At 47.3% G+C, this 26,116-nt stretch overlaps 1 protein-coding gene across 2 annotated transcripts in view; it reads right to left on the bottom strand.

Annotated features, from left to right (window-relative positions):
- Window positions 1-5,315: 5,315 nt before the first annotated feature.
- PIK3C2B (phosphatidylinositol-4-phosphate 3-kinase catalytic subunit type 2 beta) overlaps window positions 5,316-26,116 on the bottom strand; it is a 60,124-nt gene continuing 39,323 nt past the window's right edge. For both annotated transcript variants that reach the window (XM_061187444.1, XM_061187445.1), the window contains 18 exons: window positions 25,380-25,568; window positions 24,126-24,219; window positions 23,894-23,988; window positions 23,255-23,435; window positions 22,367-22,474; window positions 21,625-21,717; window positions 20,663-20,792; window positions 19,692-19,828; window positions 16,068-16,237; window positions 15,413-15,569; window positions 14,962-15,071; window positions 13,849-14,050; window positions 13,273-13,397; window positions 11,973-12,090; window positions 10,570-10,651; window positions 10,055-10,161; window positions 8,305-8,433; window positions 5,316-7,335 (listed from right to left, as the gene is read on the bottom strand). In XM_061187444.1, the coding sequence (XP_061043427.1) occupies window positions 7,147-7,335; window positions 8,305-8,433; window positions 10,055-10,161; window positions 10,570-10,651; window positions 11,973-12,090; window positions 13,273-13,397; window positions 13,849-14,050; window positions 14,962-15,071; window positions 15,413-15,569; window positions 16,068-16,237; window positions 19,692-19,828; window positions 20,663-20,792; window positions 21,625-21,717; window positions 22,367-22,474; window positions 23,255-23,435; window positions 23,894-23,988; window positions 24,126-24,219; window positions 25,380-25,568 (2,416 nt within the window). In that variant the 3' untranslated portion in view covers window positions 5,316-7,146. The remainder of the gene's footprint in view (window positions 7,336-8,304; window positions 8,434-10,054; window positions 10,162-10,569; window positions 10,652-11,972; window positions 12,091-13,272; window positions 13,398-13,848; window positions 14,051-14,961; window positions 15,072-15,412; window positions 15,570-16,067; window positions 16,238-19,691; window positions 19,829-20,662; window positions 20,793-21,624; window positions 21,718-22,366; window positions 22,475-23,254; window positions 23,436-23,893; window positions 23,989-24,125; window positions 24,220-25,379; window positions 25,569-26,116) is intronic.

The following is a 26,116-nucleotide window of genomic DNA, read 5'->3' as shown; positions in this document are numbered from 1 at the left end:
TGCTTCAAGGTCCAACTCAAATGGCAACACCTTCTTGAAGTCTTTGCTGACCTTCCCAGTCAGAATTATATTGTTATACTCTATTAGAGCACTACACTATATATCCCTGTAAATGTTCTTCTCTCTTGCTGGACTCAGCTCCTTGAGGGCTATATGCCAGTAGTTTCCAAAGTATGGTCTGGGCACCCCTGGGGATCCCATTTTAAGACACTTTCAGAGGATCCTCAAGGTCAAAAATATTTTCATGATAATACTAAGCTGTTATTTTCCTTTTTTTAAAAAAAATTAATTAATTAATTTGTTTTTATTTTTGGTTGTGTTGGGTCTTCGTTGCGGTGCGCGGCTTCTCATTGTGGTGGCTTCTCTTGTGGCGGAGCACGGGCTCTAGGCCCGTGGGCTCAGTAGTTGTGGCTCACGGGCTTTAGAGCGCAGGCTCAGTAGTTGTGGCGCACGGGCTTAGTTGCTCCGCAGCATGTGGGATCTTCCAGGACCAGGGCTCGAACCCGTGTGCCCTGCACTGGCAGGCGGATTCTTAACCACTGCGCCACCAGGGAAGCCCTATTTTCCTTTTTAACTCTCATTTTCTCATGAGTATATAGTGGACATGTACCTTCTAGAGGACACATGATATGGGATCTGGCAACAGACTGAATGCAAAAGCAGATATGAGATCCTAGATGTCTTTTATAAAGCCAGATATTAAAGACATTTGGAAAAAAATGTAAAACAATGCCACTCTTCTTGCTAGACTTTTTTGTTTTGAAAAAAATATTTTTTCATTAAGAGTGTTATTTATGTTAACATGTAATGGGTTTATTATTTTTAAATTAATAAATATTTTTTAAATTCCTCAGGTTTGAGTTCTAAAACAATAATTATCCGTATATCCATAGATATAATTTACATAAGCAAAAGTTCTTTGGGGTCCTCAACAATTCTTAAGAGTGTAAAAAGGAAGGGGTCCTGAGACCAAAAAGTTTAGGAACCACTGACCTAGCATGTTGACTGGCACATAATAGGTGCCAGTTTGTTGAATGAATGGAAGCATAATAATACTTTAAAATAATAGCATCTTCCTTATGGTCAAGACTTTTACATTCCACTCTCAACTTTGTCACTAACACCATGGGCCTCCCCCCAAGTATTCCTTAAAACATCTTGAATGGGCCTTTCCTTCCCCATCTAGTCATTGGATACATACTTTTTATTTTCCGTACCTTGGAAGTTGCTCTAAAGGGAAAAAATGCAATCATAAAGTACTGGAAAACTCTAAGAATATGTGACTTTGCCTTGTCAGTCTCTGCAGGAAACTAAAGTGTGAACCATCTCCTGCAGCCCGCTATCAACCAGGCAGCAGAGGGAGGGCAGCTCTGTTCGCAGAGATAGCGCTGTGTTGCCAGGGCTGTGTGCGTGCTGGTGAAGACAAGATGTCTTTAGACGGGCCAGCTGACTGGCACTTTGGCAGAAGGTAATTTAAACCTCAGCTAATTATGTTTATTTTTAAAGATTTTGCAGGGCCTGAGGTAAAGGGTGTATAGCTTTTCACTTCATTTTTCAGTCAGTACCACCTCCAAAATCTTTTTCCAAGTATCCCACACTCCGGAAACCACCTCCTATCTTTCCAGCTCGCTGCCTTGGAATCCCTATTCAGGTACTTATCACCGCCCCCCACCCGCCAAACCTCCAAACCATTGCCATTACCACTTTTTTGTGATTCATCACCCTCCTTCACTTCCCTCCTTACCCAAGCATGAATTCCATGGTCCAGTATGAAAACTACCCCCTTGCAAAGACCCTTCATTCTTGTGCTCTACACCAATATTCTTCTCTGGCAAAACCCCAACCCTAGTGAAACCCAACTATCCACTTATTCTGAGCCTACCCCCTTGCAGCTAGCCATTGCTGGAGAAAAGCACTCAGACATGCTGACTGACTCACTTCCTATTTATAATGACAAATTTCATCCATGCCGGGCATTCCTGGATAGTTCCTTTTATTTTTTTTTGGCAGCACGGCATGCAGGATCTTAGTTCCCAGACCAGGGACCGAACCTGCACCCCCCTGCAGTGCAAGCGCAGAATCTTAACCACTGGTCTGCCAGGGAAGTCCCCCTAGATAGTTCCTTAGCAGCTTTGCATCTCCTACACTGAGACTGTTTCACAATGTTTATTCATTAAGCTGGTGGAACACTCACATTAACACGGGTTAATATCACCTATCTTAAAACAAACAAGCAAACAAACAAAAAACAAAAAAAAGAAAACCTCTCCTGGATACGTGCACCTCCGAGTTTCTACACCACTACAGCAAAAATTTCTCAAGCATTGTCTATTCTCACAGTCTCCACTTTCTCCACACCTATTCTGTCGTCAGTCTACTCCAATGTGGCTTTCATCCCCAACACTCATTAAAACAGCTCTTATCAAGATCACTAAGAACATTTTGCCAAATCCAGTTCTCTGACTTGTGGGTTGATGTGCACTCCCCTAAAAGATATTGAAGTCTTAATCCCCCAGTACCTACGAATGTGACCTTATTTAGAAATACGGTCTTTGTAAATTAAGATGAGGTCATTATGGTGGGCCCTAATCCAGCATGACTATGTCTTACACAAAGGGGAAATTTGGACACATGCACACACACAGGGAGAACTCCGTGTGAACATGAAGGCAGAGACTGGGATGATGTACTTACAAGCCAAGTAATGCAAGAGATTGCCAGCAAACCACCAGAAGCTAGGAGAAGGCATGGAACAGATTCTCCTTCTCAACTCTCAGAAGGAACCAACCCTGCTGACACCTTGATCTTGGACTTCTGGCCTCCAGAACTGTGAGACTGTTGTTTAAGCCACCCAGTCTGTGGTCCTTTGTTACAGCAGCCCTAGGATATTGACAATACTTTTCTTTAGACTCCCATGACACCATTCCCTTGGTTTCCCTACAATTTCAGTGACTCCTCCTCTTCCTCTAAATGTTGACCTGTATCAGAGCTCAGTCACCGGTGCCTTTTTTTTTTAGCCTCTCTAACCTAGGTGATCTCATCCAGTTCCATGGCACTAAATGCCAACTAAATGCTGACCTCCACTTCTAAACTCCAGACTGACCCCTCCATTGGGCTTCGGATTCCATCCTCCTACTTCTCTACTTGGATGTCCAGACATCTCAAACTTACCATGATCAAAATTCTTAATTGTGATCCACCAAGCCCATCTTCCCCATCCCATAATGCCCCCACAGTCATTTTTGTCCAGTTTCCAAGGCTCTAAACTTACGAGTCATCCTCAATTCCTCTTTCCCTCAACCCCACATCCAATCCAACAGCAAATCCTTTCAGCTCTACCTTCAAAATATATCCAGAATTTAACTACCTTTCACTATCCCCATGCTACTCTCATTCCCCTCCTAGACTACTGCTTCCATTCTTGCTTCAAACAGCAGCCAGAATGATCTTTGAAAACGTAGAGTGCTGCAGTCCCTTTCTCAAAACCTTGTAATGGCATCCCCGTCACACTAAGAATGAAATCCAGAGTTCTGATGGAACTCAGTTCAAATAGCTCCCATTCCGCCTGCCCACCCCTCCCCTTTTCCACCTTTGACCCTGAGACACAGCACTGAAATCATCTGTTTCCATGTCTGCTTCCCTAGCTGGACTCTGAGTTCCTTGAGGATGGGATCCACACCTTTGTCATCTTAGTAGGCACAGTGCCGGGTACCCACTTGACCCAGAGAAGGCCATTAGTGTTGTGGACAGACACCTCAGACAAGTCCCAGGCACCAGAATTACCTCCCAACTTAAAATGTTGCCTCGCTTTTGACCTTTCAAGTCCAGTCTAACCTTTAGCTCCCAAATCCTAACAAGTCCAGTTACTTCCTTTTTACCACCGCTGTTTGAACGCAGAAAATCCAGTCTCCTGGGCTTCTTTTGTTTCTCTTCTCCCTGGTCATCCCCTCTCCCCCAACTCCCCAGCTCTCTCATTCCCACTCCCTCCGGGTGGTTCAGATTTCTACCCCATTTGGCCAAGAAATTTCCTTAACTAAGACTCTTGCCGGTTTCAAGTTCTAACTTTTAAAAGGTCCATTGGGACTTGCCCAGAACTGCAGTGACATCTCAAAACCACTTAGAAACACAGCAGGTAGGTTATCACTTACTACTGTTATTACTAAAAGTCCCTTGGAAGCCCCACAAAACTTCCCAGCATAAAATATGACTCCAAACTGGAGAGTTTTGAAAACTTCTGGGTAAACTGCTTGAACAATGGTAACGTCACCTCCAGCTTCCATTTGGGGTTCAGTTCTGGGCTACGGCTCTGCTCTAACAACGTAATCGTTGCGTGGCATCTCAGGGGTTGTTTCTTCTCTTATGAAATGGGGTTGGTTAAATATCACTAGGCAGTAAACTTCTTAAATGCAGAGAACTATCTTAATTTATCTTTGTAACCCACAGCCGGTTACCTGGTACAGGGCCCAGGGCACAGCTCCAAGGTCTGTATTCTTTAAGAATGGAGGCACGCCACCAGGTAGCACTGGTAAGCACAGTAAACGTTTGTTGACAGAATTAACAAATGAGCCATGTCTACTTTCCAGGGTAGTTGTAATGAAAAATGACATCATGTATATTAAAACACTCAAGAGTCGAATAAACCTGGGTTCAAATTCTAGAGCCAAGGCCGACTGGCTATGTCCTTAAGCAAATTACTTAATCTCTCTGGGCTTCAGTTTCTTCATCTGTAAACTGGGGAAGATAATACTCACCTGATCAAGTTGTTTTAAGGAAAGATTTAGCTGACACATGTGAAATGCCTGGTGCACCACACCAGTGCATATAAAAGTTACCATTTGTAGAAACACTACTATCATTATTATCTTCATCTTATACATCAGATGTTTTTTTGTTTGTTTGTTTTGTTTGTTTTTTTAATAAATTTATTTATTTATTTTTGGCTGCGTTGGATCTTTGTTGCTGCGCGAGGGCTTTCTCTAGTTGTGGTGAGCGGGGGCTACTCTTCGTTGTGGTGAGTGGGCTTCTCATTGCGGTGGCTTCTCTTGTTGCAGAGCACGGGCTCTAGGCACGCAGGCTTCAGTAGTTGTGGCACGTGGGCTCAGTAGTTGTGGCTCGCGGGCTCTAGAGCACAGGCTCTGTAGTTGTGGCTCACGGGCTTAGCTGCTCCGCGGCATGTGGGATCTTCCCGGACCAGGGATCGAACCCGTGTCCCCTGCATTGGCATGCGGATTCTTAACCACTGTGCCACCAGGGAAGTCCTACATAAGATGTTTTAATCTAAACATTTAAACATCAACAAATCTTGAAAATGATAGTTTTGTTTTTCTAAACATCATTTATTAGAAAATACAATTCCAGAGAAAGTAGGAGATAAAGGACGTCTGGGAAGTGGGTACAGTACACAGACCTCTTTAACAGGGGCATAGAGGGTCAAAGTAAAATGAGCTACAGGCAAAAAGCCAGTAACACATCTCTGGTCCATTCATCTAGAGAAGTTCTACCTCTGTTCTCCACTCCCCTAACCCCTGCCCACAGCAGCCAGCTTTATCCTTGACATTTTTAATTTAAAAGTTTAAACTTCCTTGCTGCTCTGTGGCTTCAATGAATGGAGCTTCTTTCTCCAGTTATGGAATGAGTCAGCGAAAGGGGGAATTTCTGATCCTTGGAGCTGGGGAGGGACAGTCCACATCGTATCCCCACTTAACTCCATTCCCCAATCACCGGGCACAACCAGCCAGTTTAAAAAGTTAATATCAAATTCAAAGTCTCTCCTTTTTTCAAGGAAGACAACCTTTCGGAGTAAAGCGCGCGAGTGAATTTCAAATCCATTTGGTAGGGAATGAAGAGTATTAAGAGATCAGAGACCCAGTCTCTCCCTTCCAGCTCAGCTCAATCCAGCCTCCTCACAACCAAAGAAAATCACTGGAAAAAACAACAGTTTTAATGGGATCCCCCACCCGCACCCTTTTTCTTCAGCTGGGGCATCCCTTTGGCTCCAGACAAAATAGGTTTATGGCCCCATAGAATAAGAGAAATTCTTATTAAAAAAATGTGACAGAAATGGAGTTTGGGAGAGAAGCAGCAAAACAAAAGGAGTGGTGGGTGATGAGGAAAGCTTCCCAGAAACCACCCAACAGCTAGCCACGCTGGCATCTGCAGCCTAGAGGCCCATTCCTAGGGCCAAGACACCCTGGGGTGAAACCAAACCTAAGGGCCGAGGCAGCAGTTTATCTCACCAGAGAGAAATGAAGGGAGAGACCTATGGGGGAGCACCCAGGCGTATTCACAGGGACCAGATGACCCCCAGAAGAGCTGAATGGAGGGGTAGAAGACAGTATTCAGGGCAAGTCCTAGCAAACTAGGGAAAGACGAGAGGAAAAACTCCCCCCAAAAGAGCCCAGGTCCCTGAACACAGGTCCTCTGCAGACCTCCATACGGAAGGCCCTTCGTTACACACGTAGGTATCACATCGCTCTCCTTTGGAGGCAAAATCAGAAAGGCCCAGTGGCGCAGGCCTCAGTCCAGCACACGCAGCCCTCCCCGTCCCTCCCGACCTGCCTCAGAGACGGAGGGCACTAACTGAGGGCCCACTGGGCCCCTCCCCAAATAATTCCTATAGACAGAAATGCAAAAACAACAAACAAACAAAATCCTAGGGAAAAGTCCAATAAGAACCTCAATCATACAAAAAGTCCAATTGCTCTTTTGCCTTCTGAGGCACATGTAAGTCCCTTCTCACAAGGCTTCCTGTCCAGTCAGGACAACATTACTATTTCATTTTTTAAAAATAAAAATAAAGATATCCACCGACCCTCCCCCCAGATGCTACTTCTACAGCCCACCCCACACACCTCAAACCAGGCATTGCTCCCTTGACACAAGGTAAACTTAAAACTTTGCTGCACCCTCACAGCCTCCAAGGGGCTGCTCATCACAACCAACCCAAACGCAGTCTGCAGAGGAGCGGATAGCAGAGAGCATCTTTACTCTCCTTGCCTCCTACCACGGAGGCCCGATCCGCCGGGACAGAGGGGAGCCCCGCCACGGGCCCTGCCCCTACACAAGGAAGGGACAAGTCAAGCAGGGAGAGTCCTCTCCCCCAGCTCTGCCATGAGCCTGGGGTCCTGGGCCACGGCTCCGCTGGGCTCATAAGGTCTCATGACTTCGAGATCCCAGTGCGAACCAGCCGGTCTTCTCCTGGGCCAGGTCCAGCTCTCGCAGGCGGATGTGCACCTCCCCCAGCAGAACGTTCTCCCAGAATCCTTGCTCACTCAGCACACTCAGCTGTAGCTCCCGCTGCTGCAGGTCTCCCTTGGGGATTCCATCATATACCAGCTGCAAACGCAAAATTGGGAAGAGAGGGAAGTAGTGAGACAGGGAACATGGAAGGGGGAGATGCTTAAGTCTGTGGTGGTGTGATCTGATGTGGCTGAGCATAAGACCACTTTACCTCCCCAACCAGACAGAGCCCGAGGGAACAGAGAAAGCATACAGAACCCAAGGGAAGCTTTAAAGAACCCTGCTCTTGAAAGAGAAAAACAAATATCGTATATTAACGCATGTATGTGGAACCTAGAAAAATGGTACAGATGAACCAGTTTGCAGGGCAGAAGTTGAGACACAGATGTAGAGAACAAACGTATGGACACCAAGGGGGGAAAACTGCGGAGGGGTGGGGATGGTGGTGTGCTGAATTGGGCGATTGGGATTGACATGTATACAGTGATGTGTATAAAATTGATGACTGATTAAAAAAAAAAAAGCAGATTAAATTAAAGAACCCTGCTCTTGGGGGGACTTCCCTGGTGGCGCAGTGGATAAGACTCCACACTCCCAATGCAGGGGGCCCAGGTTCGACCCCTGGTCAGGGAACTAGATCCCACATGCATGCTGCAACTGCAACTAAGAGCTGGCACAGCCAAATAAAAAAATAAAAAATAAATAAAAAAAATAAAGACCCCTGCTCTTAGCTCAAGCAAATGAAGGCTTGTCACTGGGGCCACTGCTCACTATCAGCAAAGGACCAGCAGGCTCTTCCTCCCCACAGACCATGCCCCAGCTGTGGAATCCCTACCCTAAGTGTCAGCAAACTTTTTTATATAAAGGGCCAAATAGGAAGTATTTTAGGCTTTATAGGCCATACATTCTGATCTATGTCACGATGACTCAACCCAGCTGCTACAACATGAAAGCAGCCACAGACAAGACTTAAATGAATAGTAATGGCCATGTCCCAATACAACTTTATTTACAAACTGGCACAGTCGGCCAACCCCAGCCCCACCCAGCACCTTCCCCACATACCATCTCATTGTAGGTGGGGTTGCAGGTTTTCCGGGCCACTTTGGTTTTCTTCTTAGTGGTTTTCTGAGGGTCAGGAAGGAGGTAAATCTTGACATAGGGGTCGGGATCATTCCCATCCTGGAGCAGTTGCTACAAAGGGAATGAAAACCAAGAAAAAGATGAAGGTTTTTCTATCTGTCTCTTTATCACCATTCCTGTGATCATTCCCTGATCCAGACCCTCTTCTCCCACACCTAGCTTCTTGCAATGCACAATAATTTATGTTTCCCAGCCCATTGCATTCTGCTAGAAACACCTACCATGGTAACGTTAGGTGTCCTCCTAAAACATCAATCAGATTGTCTATGATATCCAGTCTATACTTTGTATACGAATGCTCAGGGCACGCCATAACTTGGTCTGTTCTGAATGAACTATGTCCCCAGATATCTCTGCCCAGTATCTTTTGTCTATTTTGATCCAAGTAACCCCTAAGAGGTAGAGAAATGAGTCAGAGAGATTAAGTTGCTTGTTCAAGGTCAGCCGATTAGTGATTCACTCAGCCTGATCCTTTTAAAACTTAAGTCAGATCTTGTCACGCCTCTGCGCAAAACCCTCCAATGGCTCCCATCTCACTCACGGAGAAGCCACACTCCTGACTGTGGGACCAAGGCTCTGGTCTGCCCTCTTCAACCTCACCATCTGCTATTCTCCCCTCTGCTCCAGGGGCTTCAGCCATACTGGCCTCCTCCTGCAGTTCCTGACATGCCCCAAGCAGGCTCCTGACTAGGGCTTTTGGGTTTAACTGCTCCCTCTGCCTGGAGCAATCCTCCCTCAGATGTATGTGCATGGCTCCCTCCCTCATCTCCTTCCACCTTTGCCGAAATACCTCCTCATCAATGAGGGTTTCCCTGGCCACTCTGCAAAATTGCTGCTACCTTCATTCCACCCCAGTATTCCTTCTCTGCCTTAGTTCTCGCCAGAGCACTTACCACTATCTGACTTGCCATATATTTAACTTAACTATTTGTCCGTCTGCCTCTTGCTACTAGAATGTAAGCTCCCTGAGGGCAGGGATTTTATTTTGTTTACCCTTGTATCCAGAGCTAATGTATCAGTGCCTGGCACATAGTAGGCCGTTGATGAAGATTTGTTGAATATAATGAATGAATGATTCTGTAAGAGTGAAACCCAGATCTCTCTGATTCCAAAGTTCATGTACCTCCTGCTGCATACTAATGCCCCAACCTGCAAAAGTCCAGCACATTGTGGGTATTTAATAAGAGTTCCCTTCCCCTTCCACTCACAAGGTTCTTAGAATCATACCAAAAATTTAGTGATTATACTCTGCCTTGATTATGCTTGAAGGATGTCACATGGCTGCCTTACCTCTATAACCAGGAAATACGCCCCTTGGGCCTCTCCCATATAATAATCACCATAATAATAATACAAGGCACTATGTCAAGTGCTCTACATGCATTATCTCATTTAATCCCTATAACAACCCTATGAGATAGGTGCTAACATTATCCTCATTTTAACGAGGCTAAGAGTAATTGGGCTACTTGCCAAAGAGCACGGGTAGTAAAAAGCTGTGTCTAGTATTGCTTGGTCATACCATAGGCCTAGCACAGTAGCAGGCCCATTGGGTATTCATTCAGTAATCTTTGTGGTTACTCTCACGAGAGGGGGGCAGAAAAGGTCTGATCAGTCAGAGAAGTACCAGAAGAAAGATAAAGATCCAAATGAGGACTGTGTATGCGCTTACCAAGCCCCGAATATGCATCACCATGATGAAGAGTTTGTTGTTTTTGTAGGAGATGGACAGCTTCACCTCTCCCCCAACCTTCCCGACCGGCCGGGCCCATGTGCCATCTGTAGGGACAAAGGAAACTGAGAAACCTCATGAGGCCAGCCCTGTGCCAGGCAGACATCTGGTGCCAGGCAGACATTTCTGTTTTCTTCTGACCCCCTGCCAGTAACTCCACGTCAGAGTCCTGATACCCCATCGGGGATCTGCCAAGTGGCATCTGCGAACATGACTCAGAGTTGGGTTGGGGGCGTCTATCCAATTCCAGTGTGTAAGCATATCCAGTCCCTGGGGAATCTGCTCAAGGAGCTGTGGACCCACAGCCTGAGTGGGAAACCAGATTCTCTAGCCAGTAAGCAAAGGAACAGAGACGAGTCAAGGAAAGAGAACTGGGAAGAGGCAGGGGCAGGAAAAATGACCTTTGGGAATGGTTCAGAGAGGTTGGCAGAAATGTCACAGAGAAGGCACTGTACCTGAGGACTTGGGAGCCAGGCTGGTGCCCGCAGCCTTCTCATCCCGGGACAGGGGGTGGAAGAAGGTGTACACCAAATCACACTGGAATGGAATCAGAAAACAGGGTCATTCCTCAGTAAGACAATGGCCCAGTGAAAAAAGGAAAAGGACTGTTCCACATTAAAAGAGACCTATGAAATGTGACAACCAAATATAATATGCAGTTCTTGTTTGGGTCATGGCTCAAACAAACCAACTGTTAAAAGAATTTTGGAGATGACAGAGACATTTTGAATATGGACTATGTTTTGGGTGATATAATGACAGTGTAGTTATGTAAGATTATGTCCTTGTTTTTTAGAGATGCATAGTAAGTACTTAGGGGTAGAAGTCACGATCTGTGATTTACTTTAAAATATTTCATAAAAAATAGATGATGCAAACATGTCAAAATAATAACTGTTTAAGTGATGGATATATAGGCATTCATTATACTGTTTCTCTATTTTTCTATATGTTTTGAAAGTTCTCATAATACAAAAGTTTAAAAAAAAGAAAAAAAATCAAATAAAAGTAGGTCGCATCAGGTCAAAAGCAGTCTGTTCTTGGAATTCCCGGGCAGTCCAGTGGGTAGGACTTGGTGTTTCACTGCTGGCAGGCCCGGGTTCAACCCCTGGTCGGGGAACTAATGCCTGACCCAGCCTTGGACAAAGACCATGAATCCTACTTTTGAGAATGTTTACTAAGCAATTAGGGAAAACAAAAACAAAAACTAAAATGTGTGAAAATATCCACTCTAGCATTAGTAGTGAAAAAAGGGGGGAGGGGAATGATCTAAATATCTTTCAAGAAGCGAATGGTTAAAGAGATTATGGTATTGCAAGTTGGTGTATTAATTTGGTACACATATTTAAAGTTGTGCTTACTATAAACACTTAAGTGAAAAAAGAACAGAATATAGCATTATATTTAAGCTATGACCACTATAAAACTATAAAAGTCACATTTATATATGGATAAATAGGAAGGAAACATGGAAATGGGGTTAGATGGTTTTTTAGGCTGATGGGACTCCGGATGACTGTATTTGTCTTTATGCCCATTATAGTACCATTTGTTTTAAAAAAAAATCTAGGTGGATACACACACTCAGCCTGCTCAAAACCTTCCATTTCCTCAGGCTCTTGCTCACTACAAGCACCTAACACGGACCTGTCTCTCCGCGTGCCCAGCTGAATGTTTGTGTTTCACTGCATTTCTGTGCATAGTCCCGTGGGGCTGGAGCCACGACCCACCCACCTCTTCCTGCACACAGTCAGACCCAGAAAAGCCAAGTCCCCTCCATGATTGCCACCCGCTTCCGTCCGCATCCCCCACCCCCCACCAGCGCCAGGGACAGCCAGGAACAGAGGCAGCCACCCACCTCGGCCACCTCAGGGGCTGCGTGGATCAAGTGCCAGATGTAGCCATTTAACTCCTCCCTCCGCCGCTCCGCCACCGCCTCTCCCCGTGAGCGGCCAATCACAAAGCGACTAGGGAAGCTGGGCGGCAGGTGGGCAGTGGCAGGTGGGCAGATAATGAAGAGGCAACAGGATTTAGTCACATTTCACTTGCATTTTCAGTCACCCGATCTGCATTTCTCACCAGCCTCCATTCCCAGGGACCTTTCCCCGACTCCATGCCTCCCCCAGCTCCCCAGGTCTGTGCCAAGGACACACACGCAGCATCTCACACCAGACAGTTCCTAGGACACCGGATGAGAAAACCAAACTGTTGAGCAGAGTCCTACAGCTCCCCAGAAGTGCCTCAGCGGCTCTGGAGCCCCCAGTTTTCCCCATCAAGGTAAAAATTCATTTGAAAAATTGCTTTTTTAAATTGTGAAATACACATAACATAAAATTTACCATCTTAACCATTTTTTAAAATATATATATTTTTGATATGGACCATTTTTAAAGTCTTTATTTAATTTGTTACAATATTGCTTCTGTTTTATGTTTTGTTTTGTTTTTTTGGTTTTTTGGCCACGAGGCATGTGGGATCTTGGCTCCCCGACCAGGGATCAAACCCACAGCCCCTGCATTGGAAGGGGAAGTCTTAACCACTAGACCGCCAGGGAAGTCCCCTGTCTTAACCATTTTTAAGTGTGCAGTTCAGAATTAAGTACACTCACATTGTTGTGCAAACATCACCACCATCCATCTCCAGAACCCTTTTCATCTTGCAAAACTGAAACTCTATACCCATTAAACAACTCCCCATTTGCTCCCTCCCCCTGGCAACTACCATTCTACTTTCTGTTTCTATGAATTTGACTACTCTAAGTGCTTCATGTAAGTGGAATCATACAGTATAATAATATTCCACTTTGTATATACACCGCATTTTGTTTATCTATTTGAAACATACTTTTACTCTTTAGAAGATTAGAAACTTCGAAAAATCTTCAGATTCAGTCAATCCCCTGCCTGTAGACCCAGGTTGCTCTCCTGGCAGGTGGACCCAAGCTTATTTTCAAGGCTGGAGGAAGACCTCTTGAGAGCCTCAGAAAAGCATGACCAGCAGGGGGAGCACTTGTCATCAAACTCATCGCCAAGAGGAGAAAACCAAGGACATAGGTCTTTTCTCCAAAGGGCAGTTTCTCACTCCTGCAGTCCTGCCCAGCCCCCATCCGCTCTCCCTCCCCAGTATCCCTCAGTGCAGAGAGTAAAGGCAACAGCTACCTGGGCAGGAGGGAAGAAGGGAAGAGCAGCCGCAGCTTATTGTGTAATTCCTGGAACTCCTCAAATGTCCTCTGGATGTATGTGGCCTCGTGAGCATTCTCTCGCATCACCTTTACCACATAAATCTGCAAAATCCAAATCTTAGAGAATACTCCCTGCCAAACCCTCTGCACCCAATGAAGGGGGGAGGTGAGGGGACAGAAGTGTGTGTGTGTGTGTGTGTGTGTGCGCGCGCGCATGTGTGTTGGAGGAGTTACGCTTTCCAGAAGGAAGAGGATAAAAATGCCTCTCATGGAGACAAAGATAATATACATATGCAGCAAAATGAAAGCAAAGATTAACAAGAATCCTTGTTTCACAAGACCCTTGACTCAGAGGGAACAGCCATCCAACTCAGCTCCCTGATTGTAGGCAGGCCACTTGGGCAGTGGAGAAGGAAGGGGTGTGCGACTGCTCCCAGCACAGGGTGCTCAGTCAACTCCAGCGCCCACAGTGTGGAAGGGAAGAAACAGTCAGAACCCCAATAAGCTGGGGCAGTGGGGAGCAAGGGAGGGTCAGATCGGAGAAAACACTTACGTAGCCTTTGTTGGGGTGGAAGATCTTCTCGTGGCGGCAGAGAAACACATCACTGATGCGGCCAGAGCTCTTGACAGTGTGTGTTCGGGGAGCAAAGGAAAGGGTCAGCCGGTCGTCTGAGCCTGTGAACTTCATCTGAGCCAGGTTATGAATGAAAAAATTGAGCTTTGTGGCTACACTGCCGAGGCTGGACTCAATCAACCTGCAGGAGGATGGGAAGAAAAGAATGTGACCACGGACCCAAGTCCCCACTGCCTGGCAGAGCTATCTCGAGAAATATCCCCTGACACCTGAGACTAATACTCAGCTCAGATCAGATCATTTTCCCTGTGTGATATCCTCATAGAGTGCATGATTGCACACAATGATCAGCATACAGTTTATTTCTGTGAACCTTGGGGTCTTATCTCCCCCCACTGCCCACCTGAGCCAAAGACAGTTAAACCAAGGTAGGAAGGAATTAGGGACGCCACCGTGGGCTCACCGTGTAAATGTCTAAATACTGTTGTCACACTGAGTTTCAAGGTTCAGTACAATGGAACCTCACCAAACAAAGCTCAATCCAGAGATTTTAGTTCAAAAGGAAAGGTACTATATTAGACCCAACAGAGAAAATTTAGCTCGCTAAGTTCCAAAAAGGGTGCATAATAAAATGGACAAAACAGTAGACATTAGTACACAGACACTTCCCTGCTTTCACACAAAGTGTGTCTAAGAGCGTCAAATATGGGAAAACGGAACCATGGAATTCCATGTTTTGACAAGGGGGAAGGTTCTGATCCAGAGAGCTAAAAACTAGTACAAAATCCCTACTATACACTGCCCCATAGACAAAATCCTTGACCGAGACATGGTGAGAATGCAAGTAGGGGATCGCAATACCTCTATATAAAGGTCAGCACCCAAGTGCAGACGGGAGACTGAGTCTGAGAGAAGTAAAATGATTTACCCAAGTCAAAGGCAAAGTTGGGACAACTGACCCATGTTGTCAACTCTAAGCTCTGCCACCAGAGCTAAGCCTCTCGCGTTTCCCTAGCCCTGCTCCTCCCAATACGGCAGCCTGGAAATTAACTACCCAGAGTGGGCAGCACTGTTTTGTATGGAGAGTTTTACCTGGTGAAGTAGGTAGTGGCATTGGCCTCTGTGTCCTGAGGCCTCAGGGCATCATACACATACTTGAGGTCTTCTAGGTCTGAGAGCTCAGGGATCCCACAGGACAACATCTAGAAGAGCAAAGAAGAAGAGAGGGTGCCTGTAACAACCAGGAATTCTTGCTTCTTCCTTACCATAAGGCAAGATTTTCTACAGCTAAGCTCCCTAACCCTTCTAGAGGGTGGCAGGCAGATGCTGTGGGCAGTGGCTAGCAGTCCACAGGAACTGGGGGGGCTGGAGCAGGAAGTCAGATACGTGCAGACACCACTGTCTCCAGGTGGTCTGAGCCCTGCCTTTACCTAGGGCTCAGAGAAGTAGATCTCCAGAAATCCTTTGAAGCAAGACAAGGGAGTCTTAAAGATGGTGTCAGATGATAAGAAGGAGGGGTTCAGAAAGGGATGGAGCTCCTCACCAGGCCCAGAAGGTTGAGGAAGAGGTGGGTGTGCTTGCGAATGAGGTTGTAGGCTTGGCAGCAAAGGTCAACAAAATCATGGAAGCGGCTGGAAGGCTTGTCACCCCCGTTGATGACATACGCCATGTCCGAGGTGAAGACAAAGGGGGCACGGTCCCTGGGCCAAGGGGAACATACAGGTAGAAGGTCAACATGAAGGAGGAAGCCCACTTTGTGGGCTGCGTCAGGGGATGGTTCTCCTCATCCCTCAACACCTGTGTGAAATGGATAGCTGTGGCTCCTCTAACATTTTCGTTTTTCTTTTCCTCCCTTAATCTTAAAAAATCCCCAGACACATCCTTCATTGGTTCCTTGCCTGTGAGCTTGTGATATTTTCCCTGGATATCTAGTCGTATTCCCTTTTGCTGGGGTTTGGGCTCATTTCCCTTTGCTCAGTCCTCAGCAGGGAGGGAGAATGGCTGGTGCCTGCCCTCTTCCGCAAGGCCCTGCAAGGACTTGACCTCTTTCTCAGTCTTCTCTTCTCCAAAGCTGCTCAGCCCAGGGACCACACTCTGCAGTGCGGGCCCTCCCATCACGGGCTCGTGTTCCAGCTCCGAACCATTTCCGCTGACCTCCCTGGCCTACACGCACATCCTGGCTTCAGGAGACCACTTACCGCTTGATGTTCCCGAACATCTGGGCATGGCCCAGGAAACGGCCAAAATCTATGTGGAACATGTGGCCAGTTGTCTTCAGCATGATGTTGTCATTGTGTCGGTCACAGATGCCCAAGACGTACGTGGCCACACAGCAGCCAGCACAAGAATAGATGAAGTTCTCTACAGCCTGGGAGAAGGAAGGCAGAGGGGAGGAGGGGACATAAAGCTGGTGTGGAGGGACCCCAGGGGCACAGCCAGACTGAATTCAGCCAGCCGTGCCCCTCTCTCATGAGTCCAACAGCTCTCACATCTGCCTGTTCAACCTTCATCACATACTTACACACTGATGCACACAGAAACTTCTCTTGTATCTTATGGGGCAAAAGGAGATGGAAGGCTTATAGGTATATCTCCACCACGTTATCTGCAATTCACCACCTTCTGCACCTTTCTTCCTCCTTGGGAAACTGGTTGCAAAGACAGTGCACTGATCCGGGAGCCCAGACTTGACCAGCCCATAATCGGGGAAGGCTGATGTTTACAACTTTCCCAACTGTTTGTGGTGACCTTAACTCAGGCACAGCACTGAGGCAGCTGACTTAAGGGCCTCTTCTTGACCCTGCTCAGAATTCTTCTGTCCTTCTCCCTGCCCCCAGTATGACTCCCATTTCCACTGTTCTTGGTAACAGATGAATGCTAATCTAATTAAAGTCACTTCACTCCAAGGAAGAGCTGAGGCAGCTTAACACTTCTAGCGGATGTTTTACACTTGAAAATCAGACATCTCTAGTTGGTAAAATGTGTTAGAGCATTTTCTGAGTTTAAAGCAGGAGGGGAGGGAGTAAGGGGTTGGGTCTACCTTATTTTATCTGGTCAACGTTTGCCCCCTTATCTGTCTTTCCAGTAAAAATGTATGGAATTAGTGAATGGACACCTTTCATCCTCTAAATCCTCTTTGTGAGGTTTCTGGAATTCCCAAGAACTCAAGAAAGACTCATCAGCAGAGGCAACAGTTGTCACAGCCAAGTAAGAATGGACAAAGCTGGGAATGAGAGAAATCTTCATAGTACACATGCCCTTCCCACCTCCCTCTGCAAGCTTCCACCCAGCCTTCCAGGACCTTCCTTGAGTTCCACACCTTTCCCAGATCTTAACAGCCTGCACTGACTCCTCCCCATTGAGCCCCTACAGGCACCATTCACTCAGAACTTAGTATTCTCACTTTCCCAGGGTCCAGGGATCTTATCTCCCAGCAGCCTCTTGGCTGTTCCACAGGCCTACTTCAAAACCAGCTACACACAGAAATCCCCTGGCTACTTGTTAAATTAAACCAGCTGACTAATCCCTAGGAAGTTAAGAATAGAAAGTTTGTAAAGAAATCACAGAATGTACCTTCTGGAAGAAAAAGATGATTTCTATGATAGGGAAATATATGATTGAAAAGAAACCACTCAATAAGTATAATCCATCAACTCCCAGTCTTGACCATCTCCATCAACCTGTCTTCGTGTCACAGATGGTCTTTCTACCTGAAAGGCATCCTATTTTGACTTACAAAGCAGCTATATGCCTGTACTCTGCCACAGAGTAAATAACTAAAGTCTCATCACCTAAGTTATGCAGGGTGTTGGCTTTTTACTGGAAAGAAGTCTCACTGTATAAAGAGAGCTCTCCTGATTTAAGGGGTTTCACTTATAGGATGGAGGTACTCTGTTTGCTGAGTAGGTGGCCAAGAGACAAATATCTCTAGTTCTTTCCTCCTGGAAGGCACCATAAGAAACGACCAGTATCATTCTAACAGAAAGACTAGAAGAGCTGAGAGCTATTTTTGAAAGACTGATATTAAACACTGAGACACTGAGTTAGTTTCTCTCTGTGTGTATTCTTGTTGTACAGCTTTTATAATATTTATTATGACTCTTTATTACATTGGCAAGGAGTAATCATAATTCCAGCACCAAGCACAGTGCTTCTGTATGGTGGCTGCTTAATACCTGAAAAATACATGTTAGTATAAATAGTATATGGGGTTGAGGGAGGGAGGAAACAATATCACTCCTTTCCAAGGGTAGAGGACCTTAACATTTACAACATACAGGGGGTGGGTTTTGAGGGATGGGAAAGGGAAGAAAGGGCTTTCCAGGCAAAGGAAATACTATCTTCTAAAGGTATCGAAGAAATGCAAGTAGCTCCCTAAACTACAGCATAAATTATCATAAGATGGGGAGGTGCAGTGGATGAGACCACAGGGGCAGGCAGGGCTGGATTACAAAAGGCCTTGCGGCAATGTTGTGGATGACGGACTCATCTTTTAGGACACAGGGAGCCTTTGAAGAATTGAGAGCAAAGGAGTGACATGAGCAGTTTGCACCTTATTTTAAAAGACTCTGAAATCAAGCAGAGGATGGTAATGGAAGGAGGAGAGGCAGTCCAGTAGTTCAGGGGACAGAAAGCAAATGGCTGAAAGAAATGGTAAGAAGAGGACAGATTCAAGAGACATCTGGGGAATAGGGCTTGGTAAAGCAGAGGAGAGGCAGAAGGAAACATCAAGAAGACTCATGGCTCTGTCTTGGGTGACTGCACAGAGAGAGTCATACCATCCAGGAAACACAAAAAAGCAGGTTTCAAGAGGACAAGGAGAGACAGAAAGCTCGGTTTTGCCTATACTGAGTTTGACATACAGGTGAAACACAAGCGGAGAGGTCCAGCAATCGGGTGGTGAGAGAGGGAAGAGGGAATGGCTTTGGAAGTCATCAGCAAGTGGGCGGTAAAGTAATAAGAGATGATGAGCTGGCACGAGAAGGGTACAAAGAGCACGGCAGGCCAGGAATTAAACCCTGGGGAATGCAAACATTTAAGGCCTCGGAAGATCATCTAATTACATGTTCACTAAACAACATTCTGATTATAATTTGGCTGCCCACGTAGGTTCTCCTTCAGGGATAAAAGCCATTGATCAATATAAGTTAGTATATGGATCGCTTCTGGTTTATGGTCATTCTCTTATGAGCTTGGTTATTATGACTTACTCTCTCCCCTAAACTTAATTAACCCAGAGGCAAGAGCCATGAAGCTGTGGACCAGCCACAGAACACAGCAGGTCACCAAGGCCCTACCACCCAGTATAGCCTGAGGAAGGAAGGTCAGCTACCTTTTCTATCATCTCTGTCTCATATCTATCCTCAATCCTGGCTTCCGGTTACATGCTTGTCACAAACCAGCTCCATAACTGGGAACAAATGAGTGAGTCTTAATTCACATCTATGAAAAGAAGAGTTGGATAAAATGATCTCTAAAGTCTCTTCCAACTCTTGTTCTGCAAAGCACCACTGGACTCCTCGCAGGACACAGGAGGACCTGAATAGGATCCATGACTAAGAGGGCCCCCTCCTCCAAACTCAATCTGCCAGAGGAACTCAGTGAAGGCTTCCCAGTTGGATACCAGGGGATGTTCTTGGTCAGCTTACAAAAGTCATTTGACCCACCTCTAGACATCTGGAGGCACCAGTCAACCAAGAGTGTTTCCTTCCTCCCAATACAGCTGAGCTGTCTTCTCTGTGCATGTGCGGGCCTCGTGGGAACACAGTGTGCTGGAGTCACGCACGTCCCACCCCAGCTTCACCCGCACGCTTCAATCCTACCTTCTCGTACTCGTCCTCCCCAGGGTTGTGCTTCTGCAGCCAGTCGGCTAGGGGCCGGTCCTTGAAGGAGCCGGTCACCCCGTGCTCCACCTGGATCTTGCGCAGGGTCTCAGAGTTGGGGATCATCTCTACCATCCCTGTGAGGGGAGACATCAAGTCACTCTCCAGAGCAGAGAGAAGGCGTCTGTCAGGAGAGGACTACAAGAGCTTTGCTGGATGCTTCCCTATAAATTAAGCTCTAGGGCATTTGGACAAAGTCTGATAATAAGGGGAAAGATCATGCCCCTGGTTTCATACTCCATGCTGTGACTCTTTGGTCCCCCCAGCTCATAGCCATGATCCTTTTTTGTTTTAACTTTTACTATGGGATTTTTAAATACATATAAGAATAAAGAAATGGTATCATGAACTCACACAAAACCAGTTTCAAAAATTATCAACACTTTGCTAATCTTGTTTTATCTATTTCACTCACCCAGCCCTGCTTCCCCCTCTTCTCTTCCACCCTCCCCCTACCCCATTCGCGGCTGGAGTATTTTTAAGTAAATCCCATACATGTCATTTCACTCATAAGTATTTCAAGTATAACCAGCAAGGACATAACCACCATGCCATTATCACATCCAAAAATTTAACAACCATTCTTTGATCTGATCTAACCCAGTCTACATGCAAATTTCCCCCAACTGTGTCAAAAAGTATCTGTTTACAGTTGGTTTGTTAGAATTGGGACCCAAAGTCTACACAGGATGCTTGGTTGTTATGTCTCCAAGACTGCTTTATTTTATGATAGTCTCTCTCCCCTGCCTTCTTTTTTTAATGCCATTCCACAGCTTCTAATGGGATAATCTTGCCCTTTTCATCTTTCTGGAGAAGCACACAGTTCTCGTCAGGAAATGGCAAAAGGGCAGTAAGCAAGAATGCCCCCCACACCAGCTGCCCAGTCATCGCCCCGCCCACTCCCTACTGACCTCTCCCACGGCCAGTGGAGAAGCAGCGGAAGATGACCATGCGCATGTCCAGCCCCTCCTGGACCCAGATCTTGCTCATGATGCGAATCATCTGCAGGGTCAGCATGTCCTGGCGAAGGTCGTCCCCACACTGGATGAAGGAAGACAGTGACCAGAACCACCTCCACCACCTCTCCCAGCTCCCAGATCTCCCAGGAGGGCAACCTTGGCCCAAACTAGTGACCAGGGACTTCTCAGTTCTCCCACCTCACACTCAGACCTGCTCACCCAGCTCACACCAGGTCAAACACCAGAGATGGGCCAGGAACCACATTTTGCCCGTGTGGTGTTCCAGCTCTTCCCCCAACCCCACGTCCCCATTTGAATTGAAGTCAGGGTCCTCTTCTTCATGCAGCCTTCCTGACCATCAAAGCCTTAAAACTTGAATGTTTACACCTTGGACTTGGAACTTACACACAACAAATATATGTTACTAAGTCACGCATGCCTTTCATTTCCCCCACTGGATTGTATGCTCTGAGACTATCATTTATTCCTCAGAATCATGGATGTACCAGTTAGAGGGACCTTAAGATTCATCTAAGTCCAACCTGCACCTGATACGTGAATTTCCTCTTCAGCACGCCTGCCATAGTCATTCAGCTTGAATACTCCAGGGACAGCCAGGTCAGCACCTTATCCATTCCATTGCTGAGGTAGCTCTGCCTTCTAGAAAGCGCTTCCGATATTGAGCTGTCAGTTACCTCCTTACACATCCCAACACTGTTCCTAGCCCTCTGGGGCCACACACAATTAATCTATTTCCTTTTTCACCTGATGGTCTTTCATGCACTAAAATGGCAGCATGAGTGTGGACTAGCAGGAAGGGAATGGGCCTGAGGCTGCTTCTGCCGCCCTTGGATTCCCACCTCTCCTTCTCTCCACCATCTGCATCTCACCAGGCTTGAGAGAAGTGTCCTCACCTTGAAGATGACACGGATGTTCTCGCCCAGCGGATCCACATTTTGGAAGGAGAGCTTGAGGGGGACTGCATTGGAGTTGAAGTAGGAACAGTCCTGCCACAGTAGAGAGGGTAGTGATGAGGGTCAGGGTGGCCCAGGCCCAGGCCCAGGCAGGAAAACGGCCTCTCCCACTCTCCGCCAGCTGCTGCTCATTGTTTCTTCCGGATTTCTGCGGAGCCCACATTCCTTCCCTCCCTCCCTACTGCCATCACCCTGGTTCAGTTTGTTATGACTTCAGCTCCTGCACCTGATCTCTCATCCCTTCAGTTCATTCCACACACAACTTACTAGTTGTGTGACTTCTGGCAAGTCGTGTGTCCCATCTATAACTCAGTTTACTCCTCTGTAAAATGGGGCTCACAACAGTACCGACTTCATAAGAGTCGTGCAGATGAAATGTGATAACCAAAGGAAAGCACTTAGAACAGTGCCAGGCACAGAGAGCATGCTTGATGAATGACAGGTGGTAGCATCACCAGCCTGGACTTCAACCCCGACATCATCAGCAGAGGCACTTACCCAGCCCCCAACCCGATTCCTCCACCCCGCAGAGCTGTCAGGTAAAAGTCCATACGCGTTAGCGTTGGGAAGAGGCCCCACATATGCCTTTCTTCCTCATCTCTCTCAATAACCAGGTCAGTGAGGACCTGCCTTCCACTGAGCCCTCCCCACTCCGAGAGCCCCAAACCCACCAGTCACTCACCCTGGGCACGATGCCCTTAACCAGCAGACTGGGGCTAAGCGGCAGGCGGCAGGAGCCGTTGAGGGCAAAAAACTGCCCCACCTCCTCCAGGCCCGTGCGGAGAATCCCCTGGTGGGGAAAGGAGAGCAGGGGTGAGGTGAGGGGCCCATAAGCTCCACTCAGAGCCAGGCCTCTCCCAGGGGCGGGTGCCAGTAGTGGTTGGCATGGAAACAGTCACCCGAGAGATGGGGACAACCTCCTGGAGACGGCGAAGAAGGAAGACCACCCCACCCACACCACAGCCTGGGCCACAGCCCAAACACCTGTAGAGACTGGGTGGATGACAGAACAGCTTAAAGCAGCCCACGGTGAACTGAGAGGGTGGGCTACAGGTCAAGGAGGAGTTGCCACTTGGGCCGTTGCCAAAAAAGCCAATCATCTAGACTTCACAATCTCCCAATTTTTAAATGTTAGCAACCAGGATCACTAATACTGGACTAATACAACCCCTTTGTGCAAACAGATAAAGGTGCCCCCTCTGGGTGGCAGCAGCCCTGAGCCGTGGCTCACAGCACAGTGAACCAAGTATGACTGAATTTTAGTCCTCACTTGCCCCCTCTGGCTGGGTGCTCTTGTGCAGTGAACAACTTACACAACTGGGCTTAGCCTTTAAGGTAAACAGTTAAATAAAAGTTTTAATACTTTGCAAGCCAAAGAGAACACATCCGTGGGCTGTATCCAGCTTGCAGACTGTCAGTTTGTAGCCTGTAGGTTAGGGAGTCACCTCTTTCCAGCCCCTCACCAGAGATGGTCAAGTGCCATCCTGCTGGTCAGGATGCCTAAGAAGTTAATGACTGGCTGCAGAGGCCCAGAACCGGAAATGGGTAGAGGCAGCCTCACCCCACTCACCGGCCGTGCAGACGGGGCAGCCTCCCGGACCTGCTGGGCCAGCTTGGCCAGGGTACTGACAAGCCAGCACTGGCGGTTAAACTCCTCTCTCAGCCCCTTGCCACAGCAACACAGCAAGGCTGCCAGCAGATATTGGTAGCGGATGCTGAACTGAGAGTCTTTGAGGCCGTCTTTCAGCAACCTACCAGGCAAAGAGAGGGGGGAAGTCAGAACACTCAAAGGATAACAGGCAAGGGGGGGTGGGGAGTGGTCAGACCCAGCTCCAACTCCCTGGAAAACCCACCCCAAACTTGGGAAGGAAAACAGGCTCTGGATGCAAAACTTATACAGAGGTGTTCAGCCATATCTCAGTCTGCCCATGCTGTCTTTAAGTAGAGCTCAAAGCCTTTCTGCATCTGGTTTCTCCTTGTATTTCTGCCGTGCGTGGGTGGAGGGGAGTGCCAGGGATGATCTCCACTGCGCTTACATGCGGGTGAGCTGAGAGCCCCCGAGGAAAAGGTGCTGGCCCAAGGCCACCCGGTAAGTCAGCCACATACTGCAACCCAGATGGCTCAGCTCCCCACCCTTGCAGGCTTACAGTAAAACACTCCCAAGTGAAGGAGATGTGTCCACCTCTCCTCTTTCTGCACACAGTTTTACCAGAAGAAGTAGTGAGTCACTCTCAAGTCAGAGACAGCTCGTTTCAGGAGGAAGCGCACCAAGGGGCTGTCCAGGTAGCACTCATACTTTAAGGCCTGTGTAGGAGACAGGGAACAGGAGGCTTTGTTGATTGCCTGTAATCTACACCAACTGCTATCCCTGCAGGATGCAGTCTGCCTTGGGGTCCTGGGGGTGGGACCATCAGAACCGGAGGGAAGGCCAGCTCACCCACCTGCACGAGCTGGGGCAAGTAGTCCAACAGCTCAGCATCAGAGAGGGAGCCAATCCACTGAACAGCCATACGACGCACCTCCTGGTCTGGGAACCTGCAAAATAGAGCCCAGGACCCTGACAATCCAGCCACAGGGTCTGAGGCACAGGAGTGAGCAAGCACCCTCACACCTGGGCCTCAGAGCCATGGGTGAAGAAATGGCAATGACTCCCAGAATCTGCCAAAGCCACTAGAAGAGTCCTAAGCACCTTTTCTGGATTGCAACCCTTGAGAATGGCCCTGGCCCATGGTCAGAGTCAGCCTTGGGCCACGGAAGCCACTCTCACTCCCTGTATGAGTTAAAGAAAATGGGACAAAGTCCTCAACCCCACTCCCAAAGATCTCTTCCTTGACTCCCACTGTGCCAGAAATCCCATCATCAAAGAGCCTTTGTGAGGGTCAAAGCATTATCGTTTCTTGGTACCATCCTTTTAATGCAAAGTTTGCCAGGCAAATAACAGAGATCATGAAATTATATATAAGCCAGTACATCTAGCCAGAATTAGTTTAGCAGAGATTAGCAAAACCTTTGCCTCAAAAAGTCCTGAAGGCAAAATACGTGGATCAGGTACATTTTAATTACTAAGAGTGGTAGAAAATAAACCAAGAACATTGGGTACGATCTAGGGGTTTGAGATTGGGAGCTGTGTCCGCAGAGGAACGAAGGAAGAGAGGACTGTAAGAGCAGAACTAAGTGATAAGGTTTGGGTTACACAGGTGTGTGCATATGTCAAACCTCAGCAAATGTACACATAAGGCTTGGGCATTTACTTATATGTAAATTTTGTCTCAAAAGAAAAAAACGTAAACAAAGATTGAGCTCTAGTTAATGTTATGCTTGCTAAAGTATTTAGGAAGGAGTTATGATGTCTCAATTCACTTCAAAATGCATAAAAAAATAAGATGTATTGATGGACAGTATAAACACATAAAGCAAATATAACAAATGCGAATGGTTAGAATTTAGGTGGTGGGAATATGGATGTTCACTATTAAATTCTCAGTTTTGTTGTATGTTTGAAAAATGTTCATAATATAACATGGGGGGTGGGGATGGAATAAAATAAAGAAAGAGAAAAGGAGAAGTGGAAAAGCCCTATATTTCCATGTCCACTTGACCATTATCCCCAGGCCTGGCCAGGTCAGTGATGGGCAGTGCCAAGCCCTGGCTTCTGGAAGGACACATGGTCAGGAAAGGTGGGTGTTGCAACTCACGTGGCATGCAGGAGCCCCAGGGCATCCTGGTGGTTCATGTGGGTCCACTGCTTCAGGAGAGCGTAGATGTCGGGCAGGCAAGCCCACTCCCAGCTGGGGGCGCTAGCGAGCACCAGGGGGAGTGAGCTCACCTCCGAGTGGCAATAATACCGCTTCTCCCACAGGCTCTTTTTGTCAGCATCAGTGAGCCTGGGGGTGGAAGTGGTAGGGGGAGGTGAGAGAGACAGCAGAGTCAGCCAGAGGGTAAGGTACTCACGCTCCAAGAGAATGCTACATACTCCAATTCAGTAGTTCCCAAACTTTGCTGCATGTTACAATCACCTGAGGAGCTTTGTAAACGCCTCTTGTCCAGGCTACACCCAAAACCAGTTAAGTCAGAATGTCTGGGGAAGGCAGGCATCGGTAATTTTACAAATATCCCTAAGTGATTGCAATGTGTGATGCAAACTCTGGGAGCCAGGGTTCAAATCGCATCTTTGATCCTTGACTCAGGGACATCTCACACCAAAGGCAGCATGCAGGGGCCAAGGGCACCGAATTTGCTACCCCTCCTGAGGATGCCCGTAGGACATCACTCCCAAGTAGAGCCACCAGAGGGCAGTGGTCCCCACTGCTCAGGGTCTGGGCAGCTGAGAGGCCTCCTGGGGCTTCCTGGGGCCAGCTGGAGGTTTTATAGGACCTGCAGCTAATTGGGCCTTGCCTGAGATCAGGTGTCTAATGGGAGAAGGGAGCTGAGG

This window comes from Eubalaena glacialis, chromosome 3 (genome assembly GCF_028564815.1).
Source record: "Eubalaena glacialis isolate mEubGla1 chromosome 3, mEubGla1.1.hap2.+ XY, whole genome shotgun sequence".
NCBI classification, from domain to species: domain Eukaryota; kingdom Metazoa; phylum Chordata; class Mammalia; order Artiodactyla; family Balaenidae; genus Eubalaena; species Eubalaena glacialis.
The sequence above is the reverse complement of the archived record's forward strand: the minus strand, read 5'-3'. Positions and strand labels throughout refer to the sequence as shown.